General features: G+C 36.3%; 1 protein-coding gene across 3 annotated transcripts in view; it reads right to left on the reverse strand.

Annotated features, from left to right (window-relative positions):
- Window positions 1–532: 532 nt before the first annotated feature.
- The window catches only part of LOC109085180 (zinc finger protein 292-like), a 45373-nt gene continuing 24060 nt past the window's right edge, over window positions 533–21845 (reverse strand). For 2 of the 3 annotated variants that reach the window (XM_042774452.1, XM_042774453.1), the window contains 6 exons: window positions 19725–19803; window positions 14285–14420; window positions 13940–14142; window positions 9681–9817; window positions 7268–7406; window positions 533–7180 (listed from right to left, as the gene is read on the reverse strand). In XM_042774452.1, the coding sequence (XP_042630386.1) occupies window positions 1205–7180; window positions 7268–7406; window positions 9681–9817; window positions 13940–14142; window positions 14285–14420; window positions 19725–19803 (6670 nt within the window). In that variant the 3' untranslated portion in view covers window positions 533–1204. Of the gene's footprint in view, window positions 7181–7267; window positions 7407–9680; window positions 9818–12557; window positions 12723–12873; window positions 13158–13939; window positions 14143–14284; window positions 14421–19724; window positions 19804–21845 lie in introns of those variants that run through there. The other variant, XM_042774454.1, reaches the window with a different exon arrangement.

Here is a 21845-nt window from a genome sequence, read left to right on the forward strand (position 1 = left end):
GGCCTTGAATCACATGGTCTCTTGTGTGTGTGCACAAGCAATAAGTTGCTGGCTGTAGTTCATTAACAGACACTGGTGTTTCTAATAACATGGGTTTCTGATTCCCACATATAGCCACCTTTAAAGACCTTATTTTTTTCCATGTAGTACTTCCCGTTTAAATGCTACAGAAGATACTTGCATTTCCCACTGATCAAATAAAGGGTATATTTTACCCAGATCATCCTGTTCAGAAACACCTCTCAGCTCTTAAATGCATCATGTTGCCTTTTTGAGCAACAGTAAATGTCAAATGTCAACAAACGCCGTTTCTCAGGAGCAGAGAAGACTGGCCTTGTTGAGGTCTTGTGTGAAGGGGATACTCAAGGTAGATTAATCTTGATATCAGAGCAGCTGCATTCACATTTCTTTGTTAATTCTGCAAGATTTGAATTGCTTGTCTTGTCTGTTGCTACAAGTCCATGCTTAGTACGCATATATTTGTATTGTAAAATTATACACACATTTATACAGAGACGCACAAAAACTTTGCACTTGTAAATTCTTTCAACATCTTTATTTTTTCCCCTCAGTTTGTACTTTGTCTTTCATTTCTGTGCTATATTGAATGTTCACACTGAAACATTTCACCTCATTCTTGAATTCTGGTGAAAAGAACCTCAGAATTGCAAACACCACAATCCAACACCAAGTAGTCATGTGGATGCCACAATTTACAATGAGCATTCAGTTTACTTAAATTGAATGTTAGGCGGAAGACAAGTACATTGACACACTAATGTTAAGTTAAAAATAAATACTTTCAAAAAAAAAAAAAAAAAAAAAAGGAAAGACTACAATCCCACAGGGATATATCATAACTTTTTCATCCTACACAATATTGTACATTTTTAAAAATTCTTTCATCTAATTTTTATAAGATCATTTCAGAAATACAAAATGGTATTTTAACAACCATAATGGTACATCAAAATGTTAAATATTGTACATGTTTTTTTTTAAAGCACTAATCAAAATCCATTAACAAACAAGGTGTTGGAACTACTATAAATGCAACAATGTAACTGGATGTATCTGTCAGCAGCATGTGACACAGTATGTGGTCCTGAGAACAAGGCCTTGATTTATATATATATATATATATATATATATATATATATATATATATATATATATATATATATATATATAAACGATCTAACCATCAACTGTGCAGCCCCTTTTTCAGGATAACCATAGGCTGCATATCTTGAAGTTGCCTTAGCAGAAGTTCAGAACAAGTGGATAGGTTTTCATACATAACAATTTTAACATTCTTCACAGTCTCAATCTTTAGAGGATTTCTGAAATTAATAATGCATTGGACTTGATCTCTCTCTTGGATGATTGGTTGAAGTGTTCGCTGTCGTTTCGATGGATTGGATAGAGAGTCTTCATTGAACTTCAGGACGGATGTCTTAAACTCTGACTGCTTATAAAGTTTTAGTTCAACTTCATTATCTACATGGTTCCCTTGAGAGTTAGAGGAGTTCAATATGGATCCTGAGACTTTCAGCATACATTTAACATGCTCACCAGAGCAGTTCCGAAGACTTTGTTTTCTCTCAACACTGATTTTGTTTCTACATTCCGACTTCCGTGGACGACCCCTTTTCCGTTTGATGGTTGTCGAAGTGAAACCTTCATTAACTACAACCTCTGTTGCAGGCTCTGGGCCTACATCTTGAGAACTGACCTTTGAATTCTCTGTTTGATCTCCATCAAAGACTGTTTCCTCCACCTCAACATTTTTTGAGGTACTATCTGCTCTAGGCATGTCGTTGCTTTTCTTGCAAAATATGAACTGGCTTCTCTGATCCTCAATGTACCGTTCTGTGAGACCGTGAGTGGTGTAATGTTTTATTATACTGTGCTCAGCACTCATTACTGAATCACAACTCTCAATCATGCATGGGTACTGTATAGGAAGTGTTTCATTGCACATGGCAGATGCTTCATTGGTGGACTTAAGAGCAGGCTTTTCTATCGTCATCCAATGGTTTTGGGCCTTGTCCTCTCTCTTTTTTGAATTCTTCCTCTTCATTTTAATATTGTTATTTGCAATATTCTCTTTTCCATTGTTAGAACCTGCACTTAACTTTTTTGCTAGAACATCATCCCCAATCCCATTTTCTTGTTTCTCTTTTATAGTTTCAAAAGTAGCATCATGTTTCTTCATAAGATGTCGAAGAAGGTTTGACTTGGTGGTATATACCCGGTCACAACCTTCAAATTGACATCTAAATGTGAGGTCCACGCTCTCAAAGTCCCCATCTGCTGAAACCTTTATTGCTTTGTGATCATTTTTGATATGATCAATGTACTTCAAATGACACGTGAAGTGAGCAGAACATTTTGACTGGTCACACTGAAACGTGCCTACATCAACTCCGGATAACAATGCACTTGCCTTTTCCAATGTGCATCTGTGGAGTAAAAGATAGTGTTTCAACAAACTGGTAACTTTTGACACTACTTTTGAGCATTGTTTGACTTGGCATCTGTATTCCTGCACTTGGACAACTCCTTCAGTTTCTTTAGCATTGTTTTTGTTATCACATTCTGATTGATGCATAGCCCTATAATGGAGGATGAGATTTTGTTGGATTGAAAAGGCAGCCACACATCCTTCATGCACGCATCGGTATGGCCGGTACATAATTTGTGCATCACTTGAATCACTAAAATCAGTATTGTCTACTGGCATTTTAGCTTTCTCTTGAAGATCAATCACATTTGAATTTGTCTCAATTTGTCTGTTAGATTGTGAAGTTGCATATTCTGTTCTTTTGTCTGGAGCATTAATTGTGTCAAAGAGATCCGGACTTCCACCACTCAGCTCTTGCATTGCAAATATACCTGGCTCATTTAATTCACGATTCTCTTCAGGAAGAGAGGGACCTTCTAGTTTTACATTTGTGGCTGAAAGCATATCAAGATTTACTACATTTTTCTGTGACGCTTCCACAGTTCTGCAGGTGTCAGTGCTAGGAACTGTAATGGAGTTTTGTGTGGGGCATTTATTTTTTCTTTTGGCAACAATGCTGGCTTTTCCTTTAACATTTGAGTCAACAGATATAACAGTCAAATTTGTATTGATTTGGGATTGAGACTGTTCTGATGAGTCATTTCCCTGTTCAATGATGAGACTGGTATGCGCATTTTCTGACACATTTTCTGTAGATTTTCTGATCTTTCTATAACCAAGACCGATTTTCAAGCGAGACATTTCTTCTTTTGAAAAATGGTGGACATTTTTGTAGTGAATTTTAAGGCCTGTGGTTCTGGTAAATGTCTTAGAACATAGATGACAGTTGTAAGGAGCTAATTTGTCAGGGTTTTTCTTCATTTCATTTATCCTGTCCTCACTGTAATCATGTACACGGCTAAGGTGTTTAAATAAAGCTTCTTTTGTCATTGCTCCATAAACACAGTCTTCTTTACATCTAAAGGGCTTTAAAATACACTTCTGCTCATTTTTTACAGGATCTTTAATTGTGTGACACTGATAATTTCTGGTGCCAGCTTCAGAGCTTAGATCATGCAGGTTAGAGCTCTCAGATACACTTTTGTCTTGACTGAGTATATCAACTAAATCTAGACGTTGTAGTGCCCTTTCAATTTCTATGATTTTGCCATCTTCACCAGTATTTGCAGGGATGAGTTCGGCTTCAGATTTGATTTCTGTGACTATGTTTGTTACAGGTGGATGGAAGAGACTGTAATTTTTAGTCATTTCAGAGGGGTCTTGAGAGGTCAAATTAGTGTTCTGGACACTGTCTGTGCTATGCACACTTGTTAAAGTGATTCCTTTAAAGATATTTGATTCTGATGGTGCACAGATGCAGGATTTGTTATTGTCCTCATGTAAGTCATTCGCAGGGAGAGGCATTTGTACTGTTGAAATATCAGGATCATTTAGAAAATCAAGAAATGATACTGGTAAATCAGCAGTAAGATCAATTTCATCTACAGGTTTGCACTGGGAACGTTTTGATAAATGACCTCCAAGTGACTTTGTGCTTGAAAACTCTCTATAGCACCTGCAGCAAATGACTTTCCCATCCTGTATTATGGCAGGCCATTTTGTTCTCTTAGATGATTTACTTTTTTTGGATTTCCCAGTTTCCCCAGAACCTGAAGCGTTCTGGTCATCTGAAGGGATTCCTTCTGTTCCTTCCTGTGACAATTCATGATTACAAAGATCTTCTGGACTTTTCTCATCAGTCAGAGAGGCAGCACCAAAGAAATCTTCTGACGATTCCTTAAAATGAGGGGTTAAAAGATTCGACATAATATCTGATGAGAATAATGCATCAGTACTATTAGTGCTGATTTCTTTGTTTGTATTTGCCAATGAATGCACTGAAATAGGACTTGCCTCTGAAGGCAACGTTGAAAAATATAAGCTGACATTCTGTCCAGACAAAGATCCTATTTGCAGCAAACCAGTGCTGATGGAAATATCATTGAGATGGTTTTGTCCAATTTGAATGAATCCAGGATTAACACTTGACTCAACCTGTGACAAGTCACAAGTCTGATCGCAGTTAAGTGCATGTAGTACTCTAAGAGAGCTTGACACGTATTTTGAGGCTTCGTTCATCACACTGGAGGGTGTGTGGGCATTCACAGAATGGGGGATGATGTCGTTGTAAGACGAGGGAGATGTGAAATCTAAGACTGCGTCAGAATGGTATGATGAGTTTGTGTGTTGGTTGTCAGATAAAATCGTAGAGCGGTAGGGATCATGTTCAGAAAAACCTGAATCCAAATTTTCCAATGAAGGTGTTTCCCATGTCTGCGTTACTGGTAACTGAATCAGACCTGCTTGGTTTCGTGATGTTGCACTTTGAGTGTTTTCAAGCTGAGAGCAAAACTTGGCACTTGCTGACTGCATACTATCATGGTTGGAAAAAGCAGAAGAAGGACTCTGAATCACTGAGTCCAGAAATGCAGTGTGTTTAGTTTGTCTGGAACGGCTTGTCCATTTTGGTATCTGAGAACTAGCGGTTGTGTTCTCAGACAAAGATTTTTTTGCAGCAATTTCCACAATCCGTTTGTACTTTTTTGACAGCTTCCACTCCTCAAAGGCCTCTGAATGAACATTTTTGACATGTCTAGATAAACTTTTTGAGGTGCTGTATCTCCGTGTACAGGTTTCGAATGGACACACATGAGTCAGACCTTCTTCTTTGTTGCCTTTTGTCACAGAGGGAGCTGACTTCAATGTTAAAGACTCTAGCTGACCTTGTGGGGAAGAAAACAATTTCTTATCTTTCAAGAGTGTTTGAGTTTCACTGTCAGCATTTTTTGTAGAATTTAAATATATTGAATCATTGCACATGATGGGAATTGGCTGCAGTTTTACATAGCAAGATTCAAGATGCAATTGCTTTGTTCTTTCAAGACAATGAGATGTCTTAGATCCATCAGGCTGAATAGCATTAGTTTGGGAATCATTTTTGCTTACTGTCAACTGAGCTGTGTCTGATACAAGATGTCTGGTCTGTTCTGTGGAATCTTCAGTGTTGTCTACTATGTTTTCAACTGTGCATGTTATTTCTACTGGGGTAGACTCTTGGGAAACCTCTTTAATTTGGCTTGGAGGCAACTCTAAGGCAGGACAAGTTGAAGCTGGTAATTCCAGTTGAGAAGGTGATCCCACATCAGCAGCAGGGTGGTCCTGCTTTTTGTGTCCCTTCTGATGCAAATCTAGCTCAGACAGGGTGTAAAACACCTTGTCACAGTTATGACTTTTGCAGGAGAATGACATGTAGTGCTGCGCTTCATGATCATATAGCAAGTATGTCTCGTTGAATATTCTCTCACAGTTTGGATATGCACACTGTGCCTTAAATTCAGCATGTTCTTTTCTGTGTATCAGAAGCTCAGCATGAGAGGAAAAGCTGCAGTTACATCCAAGCTGAATGCAAAAATATGGCTTCTCACCACAATGCATCTGTAAGTGATCATTAAGATGGGTCACATTAACAAACTGACGGTGACAATACTGGCACAAAGCCTTCTGGCTCTGTATTTCAAGGAAATGTGTTGCTTCCTGTTCATTTTTGTGGGCCTTAACATGTGCGACCAAATTCCTGAAGTACTTAAAAACTTTCTGACAGCTTTTAACAGGGCAGGAACAAAGTTTAGTGTTGTTAACATCACGAATAGGGTTGCCCTGTTTTGGGGATGATGATTTACTTTTCACATTTGTGATCGGACTACCGTTTGAATCATATATATTATTGCAAATTGTCCCTTGGCTAACTTTTGCAGCAGTTTTGCTGTAGTGCTCTTCTTTGCTCAAAGTACTGCTAGCTGGTGTTAACTTGGTGTCAGAACTGGGACGTTTCTTGCTCACACCCATAGCAGCAAGGCGCTCCTTACTTGACTGTTTCACATGTGATGCCACATGAGGCTCTAGAATTGCTTTAGTTTCAAAAGTTTCAGCACATATTGGGCAACGGAAAATCCCATCTTGGACATGCTTCAATGCATGCTTCACAATTCTGTGTCCAAGGAACTCTTTGTCACACAAAACACAATACTGCATATAAGCTTGCCAATTGCGGAATCTAGCAGAAACAAATCCCCTCTCTCTCATCTTCTTCATTTCCCTTTTCTTCTTTCTTTCTGCTTCAACCTCACTGAGTTCATAAGTAGGACTATTGGTAAAATGCAGATGTTTAAAATATTTCTCATCAGGTTCATGGTCTTCATTGTCTTCACTGTCAGTAAATTTGTCAGTAGACAATATAGCTGCTGCCTCCTGACCCATCAAAGCAAGGCATTGACGTTTTAGGGTTTTCCAGTCCCAGAACTCTGGATCGAAAGGCCACTTAGTCTTTAAGGCCAACAAAAGGTCACAGCGTAGTGAGTTTAGAATCGGTGGATCATCCAACTCAAGCTTTTGGTCGGGCTCATTAAAGACGGTCTCAACAGCATAATAAGAGTCCAAAGATGGCTTTATCAGGAACTCAGTGAGTTGACAAGCCTGTTTTACTTCCAAGTCTAAAGGCAGCAAACAAGAGATTGTTTTGCAGATGGAGATATTACAGCCCTCGTTATCATTTACTCCTATTTTTAGTGCTTGAATGCACATTTCAATGCACACTGCAAGTCCACCTTTCTCAACCTGAGGAAACAAAAATGTCACGTTCAACTGAAAGCCATTCTCTTGGTTTCCAAAACACACTGACATAAAAACAAAAAAATTTCTAACCTCAGCCTGAATGACTTTGATGAGGAGCAGAATATGGTACACACTCCCAGAGAGGCGTGATAACAGTCTGCATTGCTCCAAAAAGGCCTGTTTTGATTCAAGCCGTATTAGAAGTTTACTCCAAAACAGTGTCAGCTCCCTGTAAGATGTACAATATAAAATGGTAATCACAATTGTTTTATTCAAAATTGTTCAGTTATTTTTATGCAAACTCAGGAAAACTCCTGTTTATATAAATCAAGTTGTCTACACTGCACAATAAATGTCTGATTTACACCGTATCTATGTCTTGATGATTATAATGGGAACATAGGTGAGAGTGCAGTCAGTGAGTTTACACAGTCATCCAGATGCTAAAAGAGCCTGTGCTGAACAAAACAATGGGCTTCAGTGATTTTCTTCCATGCAAGTGGACAAATCATAAAACTTATTTTTTTTTAGTATCAGGTGATGTTTCTTCACCACTCATTACATAATGTGTGCATAATTATTAAGCAAGTCAATATTCTGATCATAGATATTTTCCAAGCACATTTTACCAAATGTACCAAATTCCAAACCACACCAATTCTGATTTCTATTAAGATTACATTTAATAATTTATATGTTATAATTAATTGTATGGTAAAAAACTAGAGAAATTTCAAAATTAAGGCACAAACATCATTTAATTAAATGCTCACTGGGTCAGCAGGCACAGAAAAAAAGGTTGAGAAGAACAGACATATATTAACAGGCAATTATGGCCTATGCTCTCAATGTCAAATGCAGAAATGTTAATCCATGCGTTTATGACCTCAAGATTAGATTATTGTAATGCTTTATTGGTGGTTGTTCTGCACGCTTAATAAACAAACTCCAGTTAGTCCAAAATGCAGCAGCTAGAGTTCTTACTAGAACCAGGAAGTATGACCATATTAGCCTGGTTCTGTCAACACTGCGCTGGCTCCCTATCAAACATCATATAGATTTTAAAATCTTGCTTATTACTTATAAAAGATGACCAAATAAATTTAACAGCTGTGGTGGTGGTTATACCTCAAACTACCCATCCATTCCATACAGTAATCAGCTTCATTTTCGATGGGTTTGTGCTCAGATAACTACACAAATATTATAATAAAGAGCGTGAGAGCGAGACACACTTTCCTTACCGCTCTGGATACAGAGGCCTTACTAATGTACTCTGCATCCCTGATGTTATATAGAAAACTACCATTTAAAATTGGTAACGCTCAAATAATAATTATATTATTATCAACAAAATATATTTATAGCAAAAAATAATAATAATCAAAATAATCCTCTACCTATGTAAATGCAACTCCCCACGAATTAATGCAGCCTCCTCATCTACAGGATTCTGTATAAAAGGACATGCCATTTTTGTCACTTTCACAGTATCTGCTGATTTAAAATATGTGCAAAAAATGCTTTTATTTTTTACTTAGTATCTTTCTCTTGTTGTTTCAATATCTAACGTTCAATATCTAAAGATTCTTGTTGAATATCTAAAGATTCTTAAATCAAGATATATTTTCTACATTAGAAAATTGACAAGGTATTTAGTCCTTTAAGTGTATTTTTATTATTTTGCAAATTATCTACCAATGGGGTAAGAAAAATCATCTTGTTTCCATTTGTATTAAGATTATTTTTCATGTTTTAAGTAAAATGCACTTTACTTAAAATCTTTTTATTTAGATTCCAAAATACCCACTAAGAAAAAGCAGTTTTGCATCGTGAATGAATGAATGAGGTAGTTAAACATCGCTTACGCTTTAAAAAATTGGGAGGAGACCAAAATAAACTCTGGGTTGAAACAAGAAAAACTGCTCCCAACCAGGTAAGGTTCACAGAGTAAGTTACCATGGTAAATGACTCTGGGTATAAGTTACCTTTTTTTCCCGAAATGGCCTTGAATTACCCTGCTTTACCCTGGGTCTGACATACCTCCCATTTCAGAGGTAACATACTCAGAGTTTTCACTTAAACTCCTTTCTGAAACGGGCCTCTGGTGTCAAAATAAGATCACCTTTTTTTAGTTATCATATTTAGTTAACCTTGTCATTGTCCTGTTTTTGTTAAGTCAAGTTTTAGTCTACTAAATGTCTGAGCATTTTAGTCTAGTTTTTTTGTATATAGATTGTATATAATCTTAAAAGAAATTAATAAAATTAATATAATCTGAAATGTGTAAATGTGCATTGAAGAAATATATGATCAGAATATTGACTTGCCAAATAATGCCAAATAATATAAATACAAAAGTAGTATATGAATTGAATGAAAAATTTAATGAAAAATGATGCGTTTTCGTAGCAGGCGAAATAACAATCACAATTACTTTTACATTATTAATGCAGCGCTATGTACAGTGACTGAAAATTTCAAGTGAGAACAAGGGGCTTACCAGGCACAATAAGCATCGCCATTGAGAAGCTGACGCTTGAAAAATGCTGTACAAAGACTGAGAGCTCCCTTCTCATCTTCCTCAGACTCTAAATTGCAAATCATGTCCAGAGCCTCTTTGCAGTCTACCTCCTTTATCTGCCAAATAAAGAGAGAGAATTTAAGTTATAATTTAGGTGTGTGTATTTTATATGTACATGTATGTATATATATATATATATATATATATATATATATATATATATATATATATATAACAACATACACACACCACACACACACACACACACACATATATATATATATATATATATATATATATATATATATATATATATATATACACACACACACACACACACACACACACACACATTCAGTACAGGTCAAAAGTTTGGAAACATTACTATTTTTAATGTTTTTGAAAGAAGTCTCTTCTGCTCATCAAGCCTGCATTTATTTGATCAAAAATACAATGAAATATTATTACAACTTAAAATAATAGTTTTCTATTTGAATATACTTTAAAAAAATAATTTATTCCTGTGATGCAAAGCTGAATTTTCAGCATCATTACTCCAGCCTTCAGTGTCACATGTAACATCCAGTCTATCACATGATAATTTAGAAATCATTCTAATATTCTGATTTATTGTGAGTGTTGGAAACAGTTCTGCTGTCTAATATATTTGATGAATAAAAGGTTAAAAAGAACTGCATTTATTCAAAATAAAAAAAATCTAATAATATATATTCTAATAATATATTTTCTTTTTATCAATTTAACACATCCTTGCTGAATAAAAGTATTGATTTTATTTAAAAAAAAGAAAGAAAAAAAAAATTACTGACCAGTAGTGTACAGTCGTGGCCAAAAGTTTTGAGAATTACATAAATATTGGAAATTGGAAAAGTTGCTGCTTAAGTTTTTATAATAGCAATTTGCATATACTCCAGAATGTTATGAAGAGTGAATTCAGATGAATCAGATGAATTGCATAGTCCTTCTTTGCCATGAAAATTAACTTAATCCCAAAAAAACCTTTCCACCGCATTTCATTGCTGTCATTAAAGGACCTGCTGAGATCATTTCAGTAATCATCTTGCTAACTCAGGTGAGAATGTTGACGAGCACAAGGCTGGAGATCATTTTGTCAGGCTGATTGGGTTAGAATGGCAGACTTGACATGTTAAAAGGAGGGTGATGCTTGAAATCATTGTTCTTCCTTGTTAACCATGGTGACCTGCAAAGAAACGCGTGCAGCCATCATTGCGTTGCATAAAAATGGCTTTACAGGCAAGGATATTGTGGCTACTAAGATTGCACCTAAATCAACAATTTATAGGTTCATCAAGAACGTCAAGGAAAGAACGTCTTGTAAAGAAGGCTTCAGGGCGTCCAAGAAAGTCCAGCAAGCGCCAGGATCGTCTCCTAAAGAGGATTCAGCTGCGGGATCGGAGTGCCACCAGTGCAGAGCTTGCTCAGGAATGGCAGCAGGCAGGTGTGAGTGCATCTGAACACACAGTGAGGCGAAGACTTTTGGAAGATGGCCTGGTGTCAAGAAGGGCAGCAAAAAAGCCACTTCTCTCCAAAAAAAACATCAGGGACTGATTGATCTTCTGCAGAAAGTATAGTGAATGGACTGCTGAGGACTGGGGCAAAGTCATATTCTCCGATGAAGCCCCTTTGGGGCATCTGGAAAAAGGCTTGTCAGGAGAAGAAAAGGTGAGTGCTACCATCAGTCCTGTGTCATGCCAACAGTAAATGACACCATTCATGTGTGGGGTTGCTTCTGATCCAAGGGAGTGGGCTCACTCACAATTCTGCCCAAAAACACAGCCATGAATAAAGAATGGTACCAAAACACCCTCCAACAGCAACTTCTTCCAACAATCCAACAACAGTTTGGTGAAGAACAATGCATTTTCCAGCACGATGGAGCACCGTGCCATAAGGCAAAAGTGATAATCTAAGTGGCTCGGGAACCAGAATGTTGAAATTTTGGGTCCATGGCCTGGAAACTCCCCAGATCTTAATCCCATTGAGAACTTGTGGTCAATCCTCAAGAGGCGGGTGGACAAACAAAAACCCACTAATTCTGACAAACTCCAAGAAGTTGTTATGAAAGAATGGGTTGCTATCAGTCAGGATTTGGCCCAGAAGTTGATTGAGAGCATGCCCAGTCGAATTGCAGAGGTCCTGAAAAAGAAGGGCCAACACTGCAAATACTGACTCTTTGTATAAATGCCATGTAATTGTCCATAAAAGCCTTTGAAACGTATGAAGTGCTTGTAATTATATTTCAGTACATCACAGAAACAACTGAAACAAAGATCTAAAAGCAGTTTAGCAGCAAACTTTTTGAAAACTAATATTTATGTAATTCTCAAAACTTTTGGCCACGACTGTATATTGCAAAATATTACAAAATATTTATATTTTAAAAACATAGCTTCTTTTTTTTTTTTTTTTTACTTTTTATTCATCAAAGTATCCTAAAAAAGTATCACATTAAGCAATATTAAGCAGCAGAACTGTTTCCAACTTTGATAATGAATCATCATATTAGAATGATTTCTAAAGGATCATGTGATAATGATCCTAAAAATTCAGCTTTGCATCACAGAAATAAATGATAATTTAAAGTATAATAAATTTAAAAACAATTATTTTAAATTGTAATAATATATCATAATATTACATTTTTTTTCTGTATTTTTGATCAAATAAATGCAGGCTTGATGAGCAGAAGAAACTTCTTTCAAAAACATTAAAAGTAGTAATGTTTCCAAACTTTTGACCTGTACTGTATATATACACATCTACACACATATGCAAACACAAACAAAAACCAATGAGTCAAAACATTATGACCACCTGTCTAACATGATGTTGGCCCTCTCTGTGCTGGCAAAACAACACTGACCCACTGAGTCATGGACTCTTCAAGAACCATGAAGGTGTCCTGTTGCGACAAGCCAGGTTGAGCAGACATGAATTGGACTGGATGTTCCAGCACATCCCATGGTTGCTCATTAACATCTGAAGAATTAAGAGATCAGGACAACACTTGAAGTATTCATTATGTTTCTTTTATACATTCCTGAACAATGTGTGCCGTGTAGCAGGGTGGCAATATCCTGCTTAAAGAGGCCACAGCTATTAGGGAATACCATTGCCATGAAAAGTGTACCTGGTCTGCAATGAGGTTTGTCAAATTGACGTCCACATGAATGGTGGAAAGAGAGTTTCCTAGCAGAACATAGCCCACAGCATCACAGTCCCTCGAACAGCTTGTCATCTTCCCGCAGTGTATCTTAGTGCCATTACATCAAAATAAACATGATGTAAAGCAAACAGGACTCATCAGACCAGACAACCTCCTTTCACTGCCCTAAGGTCCAGTTTCATTGCTAATGTGCCCATTTTAGGGGCTTTCGGCTGTGGAGCAGGGTCATCTTTGGCACTCTGACCAGTCTGCACCTATATAGGCCCATCATAGTTTGTCTCCTCTCGGACCACTCTGGGTAGGTTCTCAGAAATGCTGACCAGGAGCACCCCACAAGCCTTACCTGAGATGCTCGGACACAGTGATTTGGCCCTTGTCAAAATCTTTACTGCTGCCCATTTCTCCTGCATCAACACATTGATTACATAAACTGATTGTTAATTTACCATATAAATTGACCAGACCTTCACATGTGACCTTGTTGGAAGATGAATAACAATATTCACTTCACCTATGAGTGGTCATAATGTTTTGTTTCACCATAGTATATACATATACATATATATATACAGTATATATATATATATATAGAGAGAGAGAGAGAGCAAAGAGAGAGATATATAGATAGATATAGAACATATAAATATTTTAACACATTAACAACTGAAAACCTAGTGTACTTTTTGTATTATAATAAATCAATTCACTTTGCTTGAAAATGTCCACTTGTATCCCTTTATTAAAGAAAACACAGTCACACTTTATTTTAAGGTCTAATTCTCGCTTCTAACAAACCATTAACTATGACTTTTCCCTCAAACTTCTAATTTGTTATTTATTAACAGTTTACAAGTAAGTTGTTAAGTTTAGGCAGGGCTCGCAAAATTTCAAAATCCCTGGTAGCCCTTTGGGCAGGTACTCTTGGGATTTTGGTAGCATGTTTTTTTTTTTAATACAGAAAATCAGATAGGAGTTTAACCTTTACCATTAATGCAAAGCAGACAGACCTTTTTTTTTTAAAGACCCTTACCTCTTTCATAAGTTCTTCTTGTGGCTTTATTTCACACAGACATACGAGGTAGATTTGTCTGAAGTTCTTTTTTCCTCCAAATTCAGGAAACTCTGCGCATGTCTTTGCTAGTCTTGCAGCTTTTTCCATATGCTTCTGTTTAATGAGGTGCTTTATACGCATATGAAGCAGTTCAGGTCCTTCTCGAGATAAAAACTCATGTACTGTGGGAGACGCACATTCAATCAAGTTAACAAGAGTAGAAGTACAATTACCAGTACCAGTACAAAATATGGAACAAATAAGGAAATAAGAACAAACAGAACATTTAAATGATAAAGTAATAGACAGAAGAATACATTTCACCTTTCTCTACATTAGGGATGTCACTTGAGAGAAGACTACACAGTGTGGCATTGGACCACAGACCATTCTCCTCTGCTAGAGTCAACAGGGTGTGAAGCTGTGAGTTTCCATGTGCCTGAAGAATGCCATGAGCCATCTGCACCAAGAGAAATCAACAACACACTCACAATACATGCACTGTGGGTCATCCAACATGGCGGGGGTTGGATAAAGGTCCAAGGTTAAAATGATTCCACAATAATTCCACAAAGAATTACGGTTTTATTGTGTTTGAAAAAGTTAAATATGCATTAAAAGTTAAACATTTAAAGTCCTTGAACAGGCAGAACAATTACACACAACAAAAAATTGTTGTCATATATTACATATCGTAATATATGGGTGGAAATCAGACATTGCGCAAATGAATGAAAAAGGCCATTGCATTTTGACAGGTTCTAACTCATTTTAACTTGACATGTTGCATTAAAAGTATTTGAGTATTTGAGAAGACAAAATGACTAACATCCCTTGTAGGGGAAGTTGTGGCCTAGTGGTTAGAGAGTTTGGGAAATAAAACTAGACCCTTTACAGATTTGATTGATGTATTGCTGTACGATCAAAACTGAAAGTGTAATTTAAGTTATTTTCGGTCTTATCAGGAGAATATGCCACAAAATGCGTATCCGCGTTAGCCGACTCCAGAGGGTTAACTCGACTACAAGGGATGTTAGTCATTCTTCTCAAATACTCAAATACTTTTAATGCAATATTTTCGGGGTTATCAGGAGAATATGCCACAAAACGCGTATCCGCGTTAGTCGACTCCAGAGGGTTAACTCGACTACAAGGGATGTTAGTCATTCTTCTCAAATACTCAAATACTTTTAATGCAATATTTTCGGGGTTATCAGGAGAAGATGCCACAAAACGCGTATCCGCGTTAGTCGACTCCAGAGGGTTAACTCGACTACAAGGGATGTTAGTCATTCTTCTCAAATACTCAAATACTTTTAATGCAATATTTTCGGGGTTATCAGGAGAAGATGCCACAAAACGCGTATACGCGTTGATCGACTCCAGAGAGTTAACTTATTTGTGGTTATAGCTTGTAAGACTATGATGAATTATAACACAGTGAAAATGTTGCATCCACTTAAGTTACAATGGATTATATTTCTCATACTTATAATGTATTATAAGTATCATATATTGCCATCTTTCTTATGCTACTTTATTTAAAGCTGCAGTACGCAACTTTTTTTTGGTTAAATGATCCGAAATCAATATTTGAGCAAGTACATGACCTGCCAGTGTTCAAAACTATCGCTTTACTTTAGCTCGATTCACAAAAGAAAGCTTATAATAATGTTTTCTAATTTGAGTGGTATGGGTAGGTTGTCGTGGGAAATTTGAGCATGGCACTGCGTCATTACGTCACGTCTGTAAACATAAAGAAATTGTCCCGGCTATCACATGTGCGGATCCTGCAGGTGGTGGATCGTTTATAGCCTTTTCTCACAGCAGCTAGAATAATTCATTTTATCATTTTGATGGCGGATTGTAATCTAGAAAGGATTGTGTGTTTATGAAACACATGTGAATGAAACTAAATTATATTCCAGTTTCAAATGTGCTTCTGATTACAGATAGCCTGGGAGAACACAAGATCTGTATATTAAAGACAACTAGTTAGAATGGAGTATAATTTGCTTTTTGGGTTAAAAGAATTTCTTAATATGAAATTTGAATAGGACTGGGTATTGTTCAAAATCTTTTGATCCGGTGCCAATTTCGATACCTCTGTTTCGATACCGGTTCCTAACGATACTTTTTTCGATACCAATTTTATGAAATCCATTTTAACAAGATTACAAAACACATTACCTCAGAAAAACTTTGGTTTTATTTTTTCAGTTTGACTCATGCTCCTTAGCCAGTGCACAAACGAACAACAAAATGTTTTATAAAGAGCTCATGCTCACCAAAGCTGAATTTATTTTAATAAAAAATACAGTAAAACTTGTAATATTGTGAAATAGTATTACAATTTAAAATCGTATTTGAATATATTTCAAAATGTAATTTATTCCTGTGATGTCAAAGCTGAATTTTCAAAATCATTACTTCAGTGTCACATGACCCTTCAGAAATATGAAAACAGTTTGCTGCTTAATATTTTGGAAACTATGATACATTTTTTTCATGATTCTTTGATGAATAAAAAATTCTAAAGAACAGCATTTATTTGAAAAAGAAATATTTTGTAACATTACACGTTTTAATGTCACCTTTGATAACTTTAATGCATCCTTACTGAAAAAAATTCTGACTAACCAACACATTTTTGAATGGCAGTGTACATTCAGTAGTTATTATTTATTGCAATATAAACACTGTCAGAGTGATCAACAAGGTATCTCTTCATTTACCAGTTGAAGACAGAGCAACTTTCTGCTCTTATGTTTACTCAGTGCACTGTCAAGGTCTTCATCATATTTGTCGTGGTACCGGTCTTTGCAGCAATTATTTTACCGCAAATACTGCATCGCGCGCTGTTGGCATCGAGCCTGGAGAAATGTACCCACACTTTTTATCGACTTTTCCACATCTTTAAGGTATTATGTGTGTGTGCTCGCGTCTCATATAAGTATGCGCGTGGAGAGTTTGTGCGTGCACGCGCCTCATATGAGTATGTGCCTGTTTTTATACAGTCTATGGTATGTGTGCGGAGAGTTCCACGCATCGCATGTGTGTAGAGTTTCTGTGTGTGTGAGTGACTTTATGTGTTGTTGTGCATTTCATATGTACTTGTTTGAGCACTGACGTTGACGAGTTAACTCCTTAGGTATCGAAATCTGGAACCGAACATGTCATTTTTCGATACTCAATAGTATCGAGGCAATTCGGTCGGTACCTAAAAAGTATCGAACTCGGTACCAGCCCTAAATTTGAATGGTATGTCAACTATGGAATTATACTTGCTTCAAAAAAAATGAATGTAACTTTATAAAACTGAACGTAACTTTTTCAGAAACGATCAAAAATATGCCATTACAAAAGAAGAAAACACAATGAAAATGAAAAAAAAATGAACTCAGTCAAACAAATTTAACAGGCTCTTCAAATATGCTTCATTTTTTGTTAATGTTTTTCAAAGATTCGTTTTTGCTAATCGTGGATTCTGAATGCATTGCCACAGATTTCACTTATGCTTTGCAGGTTTTCGTTTGGTGTTTTGACACAAACCTCTCATGGGGGCGGGCTTAACAGTGATCTACACTGATTGGATAGTGAGCTTTTGATGGACAGGTGCTCTCTGACCTGGAAGTACAGACGTCACTCAGTGGCGCGCATATTAAATCTTACACTTAGTAATCACAGATTCTAGCCTACATCTTAGAATATATTACCCAAATAAGGATTTTCACCGGATGTTGTCATATGAACAAATACTATAGAACCACTGATCTATAATAGAGATTCATTATATATAGATCAGTCAATAGAACTCAGTATAATCAGTGATGCTGTCTACACTGGATGCAGCATGACATGGCATGACACCACAAATCCCTGACAGTAAACTGCTGCCGCGTTCTGTTTATGACGCGCTGACACAAAATTAGACAGACTTTAGCTGATGCGGCTCCGCGCCACACGACAACTTTTGCGTGTGTAGACACTGTGTAAAGTAGGGGTGTAACGATTCATCGATATGGATCGATACATCGATACGATGTCTGACGATACGATGCATCGATGCCACACGTAAGATATCGATATCTGTAATATAAATAGGCACCTTATTTGGCACTGTCCACATTTTCACATAATGTCCGTCTATGCATTACCGCAAACGCGTGCATTCTCGCTCAAACTTGCGTATCAGGACTCGATATAAGGATTGCCCTTGCCCGAAGGCACAAGGTGAGCATAAAAGACGCTCGTGATGGTTGGTGGAACAGTCGAGCGCTGTGTGAGAAGTTTTCAGCGCACATATCTGAAGCGTGCGCACGCACGCACACAGACAGCCGCGTCTAGACCGCGTGAATACTTAATCGAGCTCTCTTCCGCTTTTTTGTGCATGGATGAATAAATACAGACAAAATTAAATCAAAATGCGCATTTTGACGAATATCCAAGTAAACAGTCGTTAGGCATATGTCTTAACGTAAACAGTTCAGAAAGAAAAGGCATGTGTATATTAAATCCGTGCTTCGTTCTTAAAGTGAAAACAAACTAATAATAAATCTAATGCTGTCAAAGAAAAATACAAGTGCTCACTGCTCCTGACTAAATAACCGTTATAACATCAGAAATGATTCATCTATATTTAAATTATAGAGTCAAGACTGTGCAGTTATTTTACATTTGATTAGCCTATTACATTTCTGTAGCGTACCTGAAAATTTATTTTTGACTGAGCTGAAAAACCTGAAAAGCACTGTTTATTGAACTTGTGTCTTTGTTGTATTGTAGTTATTTTCTGCTATTGCTTGTAATTTGGTTATCTGTAGAAAAGATTTTTAGCACTGAGCCCATAGTAGCAGCCAGAATCGTTTATCCAATTGTTTATTTTCTTTATTATTTAAAAAAAAATGTGTAGGCCTATTTTTTTATTGTGAATGTCCCAACTGAGGTACAGAATGAAAATTTTTCAGATAAATGTTCTTGTTATATATTTTGGTTGCATTTGTGAGTTAATAAAAATGTAGATGGTTGTTTAAAATAGATATAAAATATCAAAATATTGATCGATATACTCCTATATCGAATAGAATCGTATCGAAGAATTTTTTGAGGTATCTGCAAATATCGTATCGCTGGGTATGAGAATCGATATGGTATTGTATAATGACGAACCATCTGATTTACACCCCTATCTTAGAGTTGGTATGGTATTGTATGATGAGGAATGATATGATTTTCTAGGACATCTCGAGGTATCGCACACCGGTCGCGCACATTCTACATGCACAAGCTCAATTTCCAGCTTATTTACTATAAAAACTATGCAGATGTTGCCCATATAGATAGCCCTTAACCAAGCTATCTGATATATATTATTCATTTGGACCTCTTACTGTCACGGTTATCTACTGTGCAGGAGCGAGGAATGCGGGGACATAGGACTAGCAGGAATAACATTCTTTAATAAACATCCAAGGGTTACACAGGGTAGGCAGGAGACACATGTAGCACCATCAGGAGACAGACAAGGAAACACTTACCTGATACATTCTTTAAAATATTATTTATGTTATTGTGTGATGAGTGCGATTCAAGGGTTGATAAAGCTGATCCTCCATCAAAATTTGATGCTAATATGAGTGTGATAATCCTTAACTGTAACATTCTGCATCACAATTCAGTGATCCAGGTCCATCCATCAATTCCCCAGATGCTACATGTTACCTTTATGGTAATAAAAAAAATTCAATAAAGTATTGTCTCTGACCTTGACAGAAGATTGAAACTCTTTCCATAAGGCACCAGGGATTTGCTCAGAGAACGACAACAGAAGATTCAGACAGCTCCTAAGAGGAAACAAGAACATCTAATGAGTAAATTCAGAGAATTGCTGCACACCTGAATGATATAATTAAAAACAATAAAGAATGACATAATGAGTTCTGTTAGCCACCTCTATCTGTATAAATGGAAAATACCATCCGGTCTGCAAACCAGGCAGCATGATCAGTTTCGAGATTTTGAAAACATGACATGACCATCAGCATTAAGTCAGTATTATAAACTGGTCAGTGTGGTCAGACTGCACACCTGCTTACATTGCATAGAAAAAAATACTAGATTACAGGGTGTGATTTTGGACACAGCTTTAGTCTCCCATATGGTCATATGTGAAAATTTTAATATAATTTGTATATTATTGGCAAGGGATTGCAGGTATTGCACATAATTTTACTAATTTCCACAGGTTCAGCACTTGTAATGCAGGAAATTCCCCAAACATTTATTCGCTAAAGCATGTAGGCTGAAAGAGCATTTGCACAGATTACACACAGATTATCAGATCAAATCAATAATTTGACTTTACACTGTGAGATTGTAATTTCACAAATATTGTGACTAATTTTCTCTGTCAATACAATGCAAAAATGGTTTTCACATCTCCACATCACATATACACTGGAAGTGACCTGCACACTGCGATACGAGACTTTCATCATAAAAGATGCATCATTTGCACTATAACTGATTTTAAACTATTCAAGTACAAGATGACGCAAAAGAAAACTCTTGCAAGAGGAAAAACAGTACTCGCTAGCTCTCTGAGAGACGTTTTTCTGTGTACTCACATCCAAAGCATGCACACATAAATCCTTAATATTAATCAAACAAAATAGAAAATCACTCCCTGCTCTAAACTGAATAACTTTTGTAACTTTAAGGATTAATCTGTATTTATTTATACAGTGAAAACTATAACAGTGTCATTTTAAATTTGATTACTTAATTCAACCTCTTCATTATTTCTGTGCCTAAATACTACTGATAAACCTATGACTACCTGAAAACTTAAAGGGTTAGTTCACCCAAAAATGAAAATTTGTTATTTACTGATTTTTCTTTGTTCAGTAGTACAGTAAAGAAGATTTTTAGCAGAAACCATGGCCCTTATTTAGCTGAAACCATGACCCATGCATGCTTATATCAGCAGCTCATCATTTCTTCTGTCCGAGGTCGAACTGTTTCCTCAGTTCAGTAAAATGTTTGGAGTAACTACAGCTCTGAATAAGTTGGCAAAAAAGTTAGTGTCATAAGATCATATTATACACGGGTATACTGTAGGGCTGGGCAATATGTAAAAAATATCTTATCAATAATCACCTTAAAACATATCGTGATATCTGATAATATCATCTACCTAAGACCCACTACCACCTCGCCCCGCCCCCATGCCAAGACAACATTGCTGACATGCACCATAAACACACACCATGTTCAGTTTGGTCTTAAATATTGCCACATTAAAATTTGGTTTTACTTAGTTTGTACTTAAATTAACAGAAAACATTAGCTTTGCTGTTGCTAAAAATTTCCACTCTGTTCTTATCAAATTTGTGTTTGAAATGAATTTCTTTCTGTGAGGAGAACTGTTGAGGAAAAAGAACCAAATTTTAAGTTCATCATGGTGAAGTTGGACATTCTGGCCGTGACTGTAAGAATGATAAATGCATGTTGATGTCATATAGTAATGTCTTGAATAAAATATGCCTATATATCCCGATGTTTCTCTTTCTTTTTGGCATTATCGCCTGTATAGACATTTCATGATGGTAAATTACATTTTCTTGATTATGACAATTGTAGCGTTGTTTTTTAACTTCTAGTCAAGCTAAAACGTATTTGATATTTATCATGATGACTAAAATCATACAGGAATTAAAAACAAATTCTGAGCAAAAACGTAAAAAACATTTTTTCTTCTTTCATTCCTGGTAGCCTACTAGTTCGGAGGTCTCTAACGAAACAACAACAACAACAAAAAAAACTGCTTTATTTATTTAGAAGCAGGGATAATTTAAATTTCATTTTTGTATTTTAATTTTTATTA

The sequence above is a fragment of the Cyprinus carpio genome, chromosome A17 (assembly GCF_018340385.1).
Source record: "Cyprinus carpio isolate SPL01 chromosome A17, ASM1834038v1, whole genome shotgun sequence".
In the NCBI taxonomy this organism is placed as follows: Eukaryota; Metazoa; Chordata; class Actinopteri; order Cypriniformes; family Cyprinidae; genus Cyprinus; species Cyprinus carpio.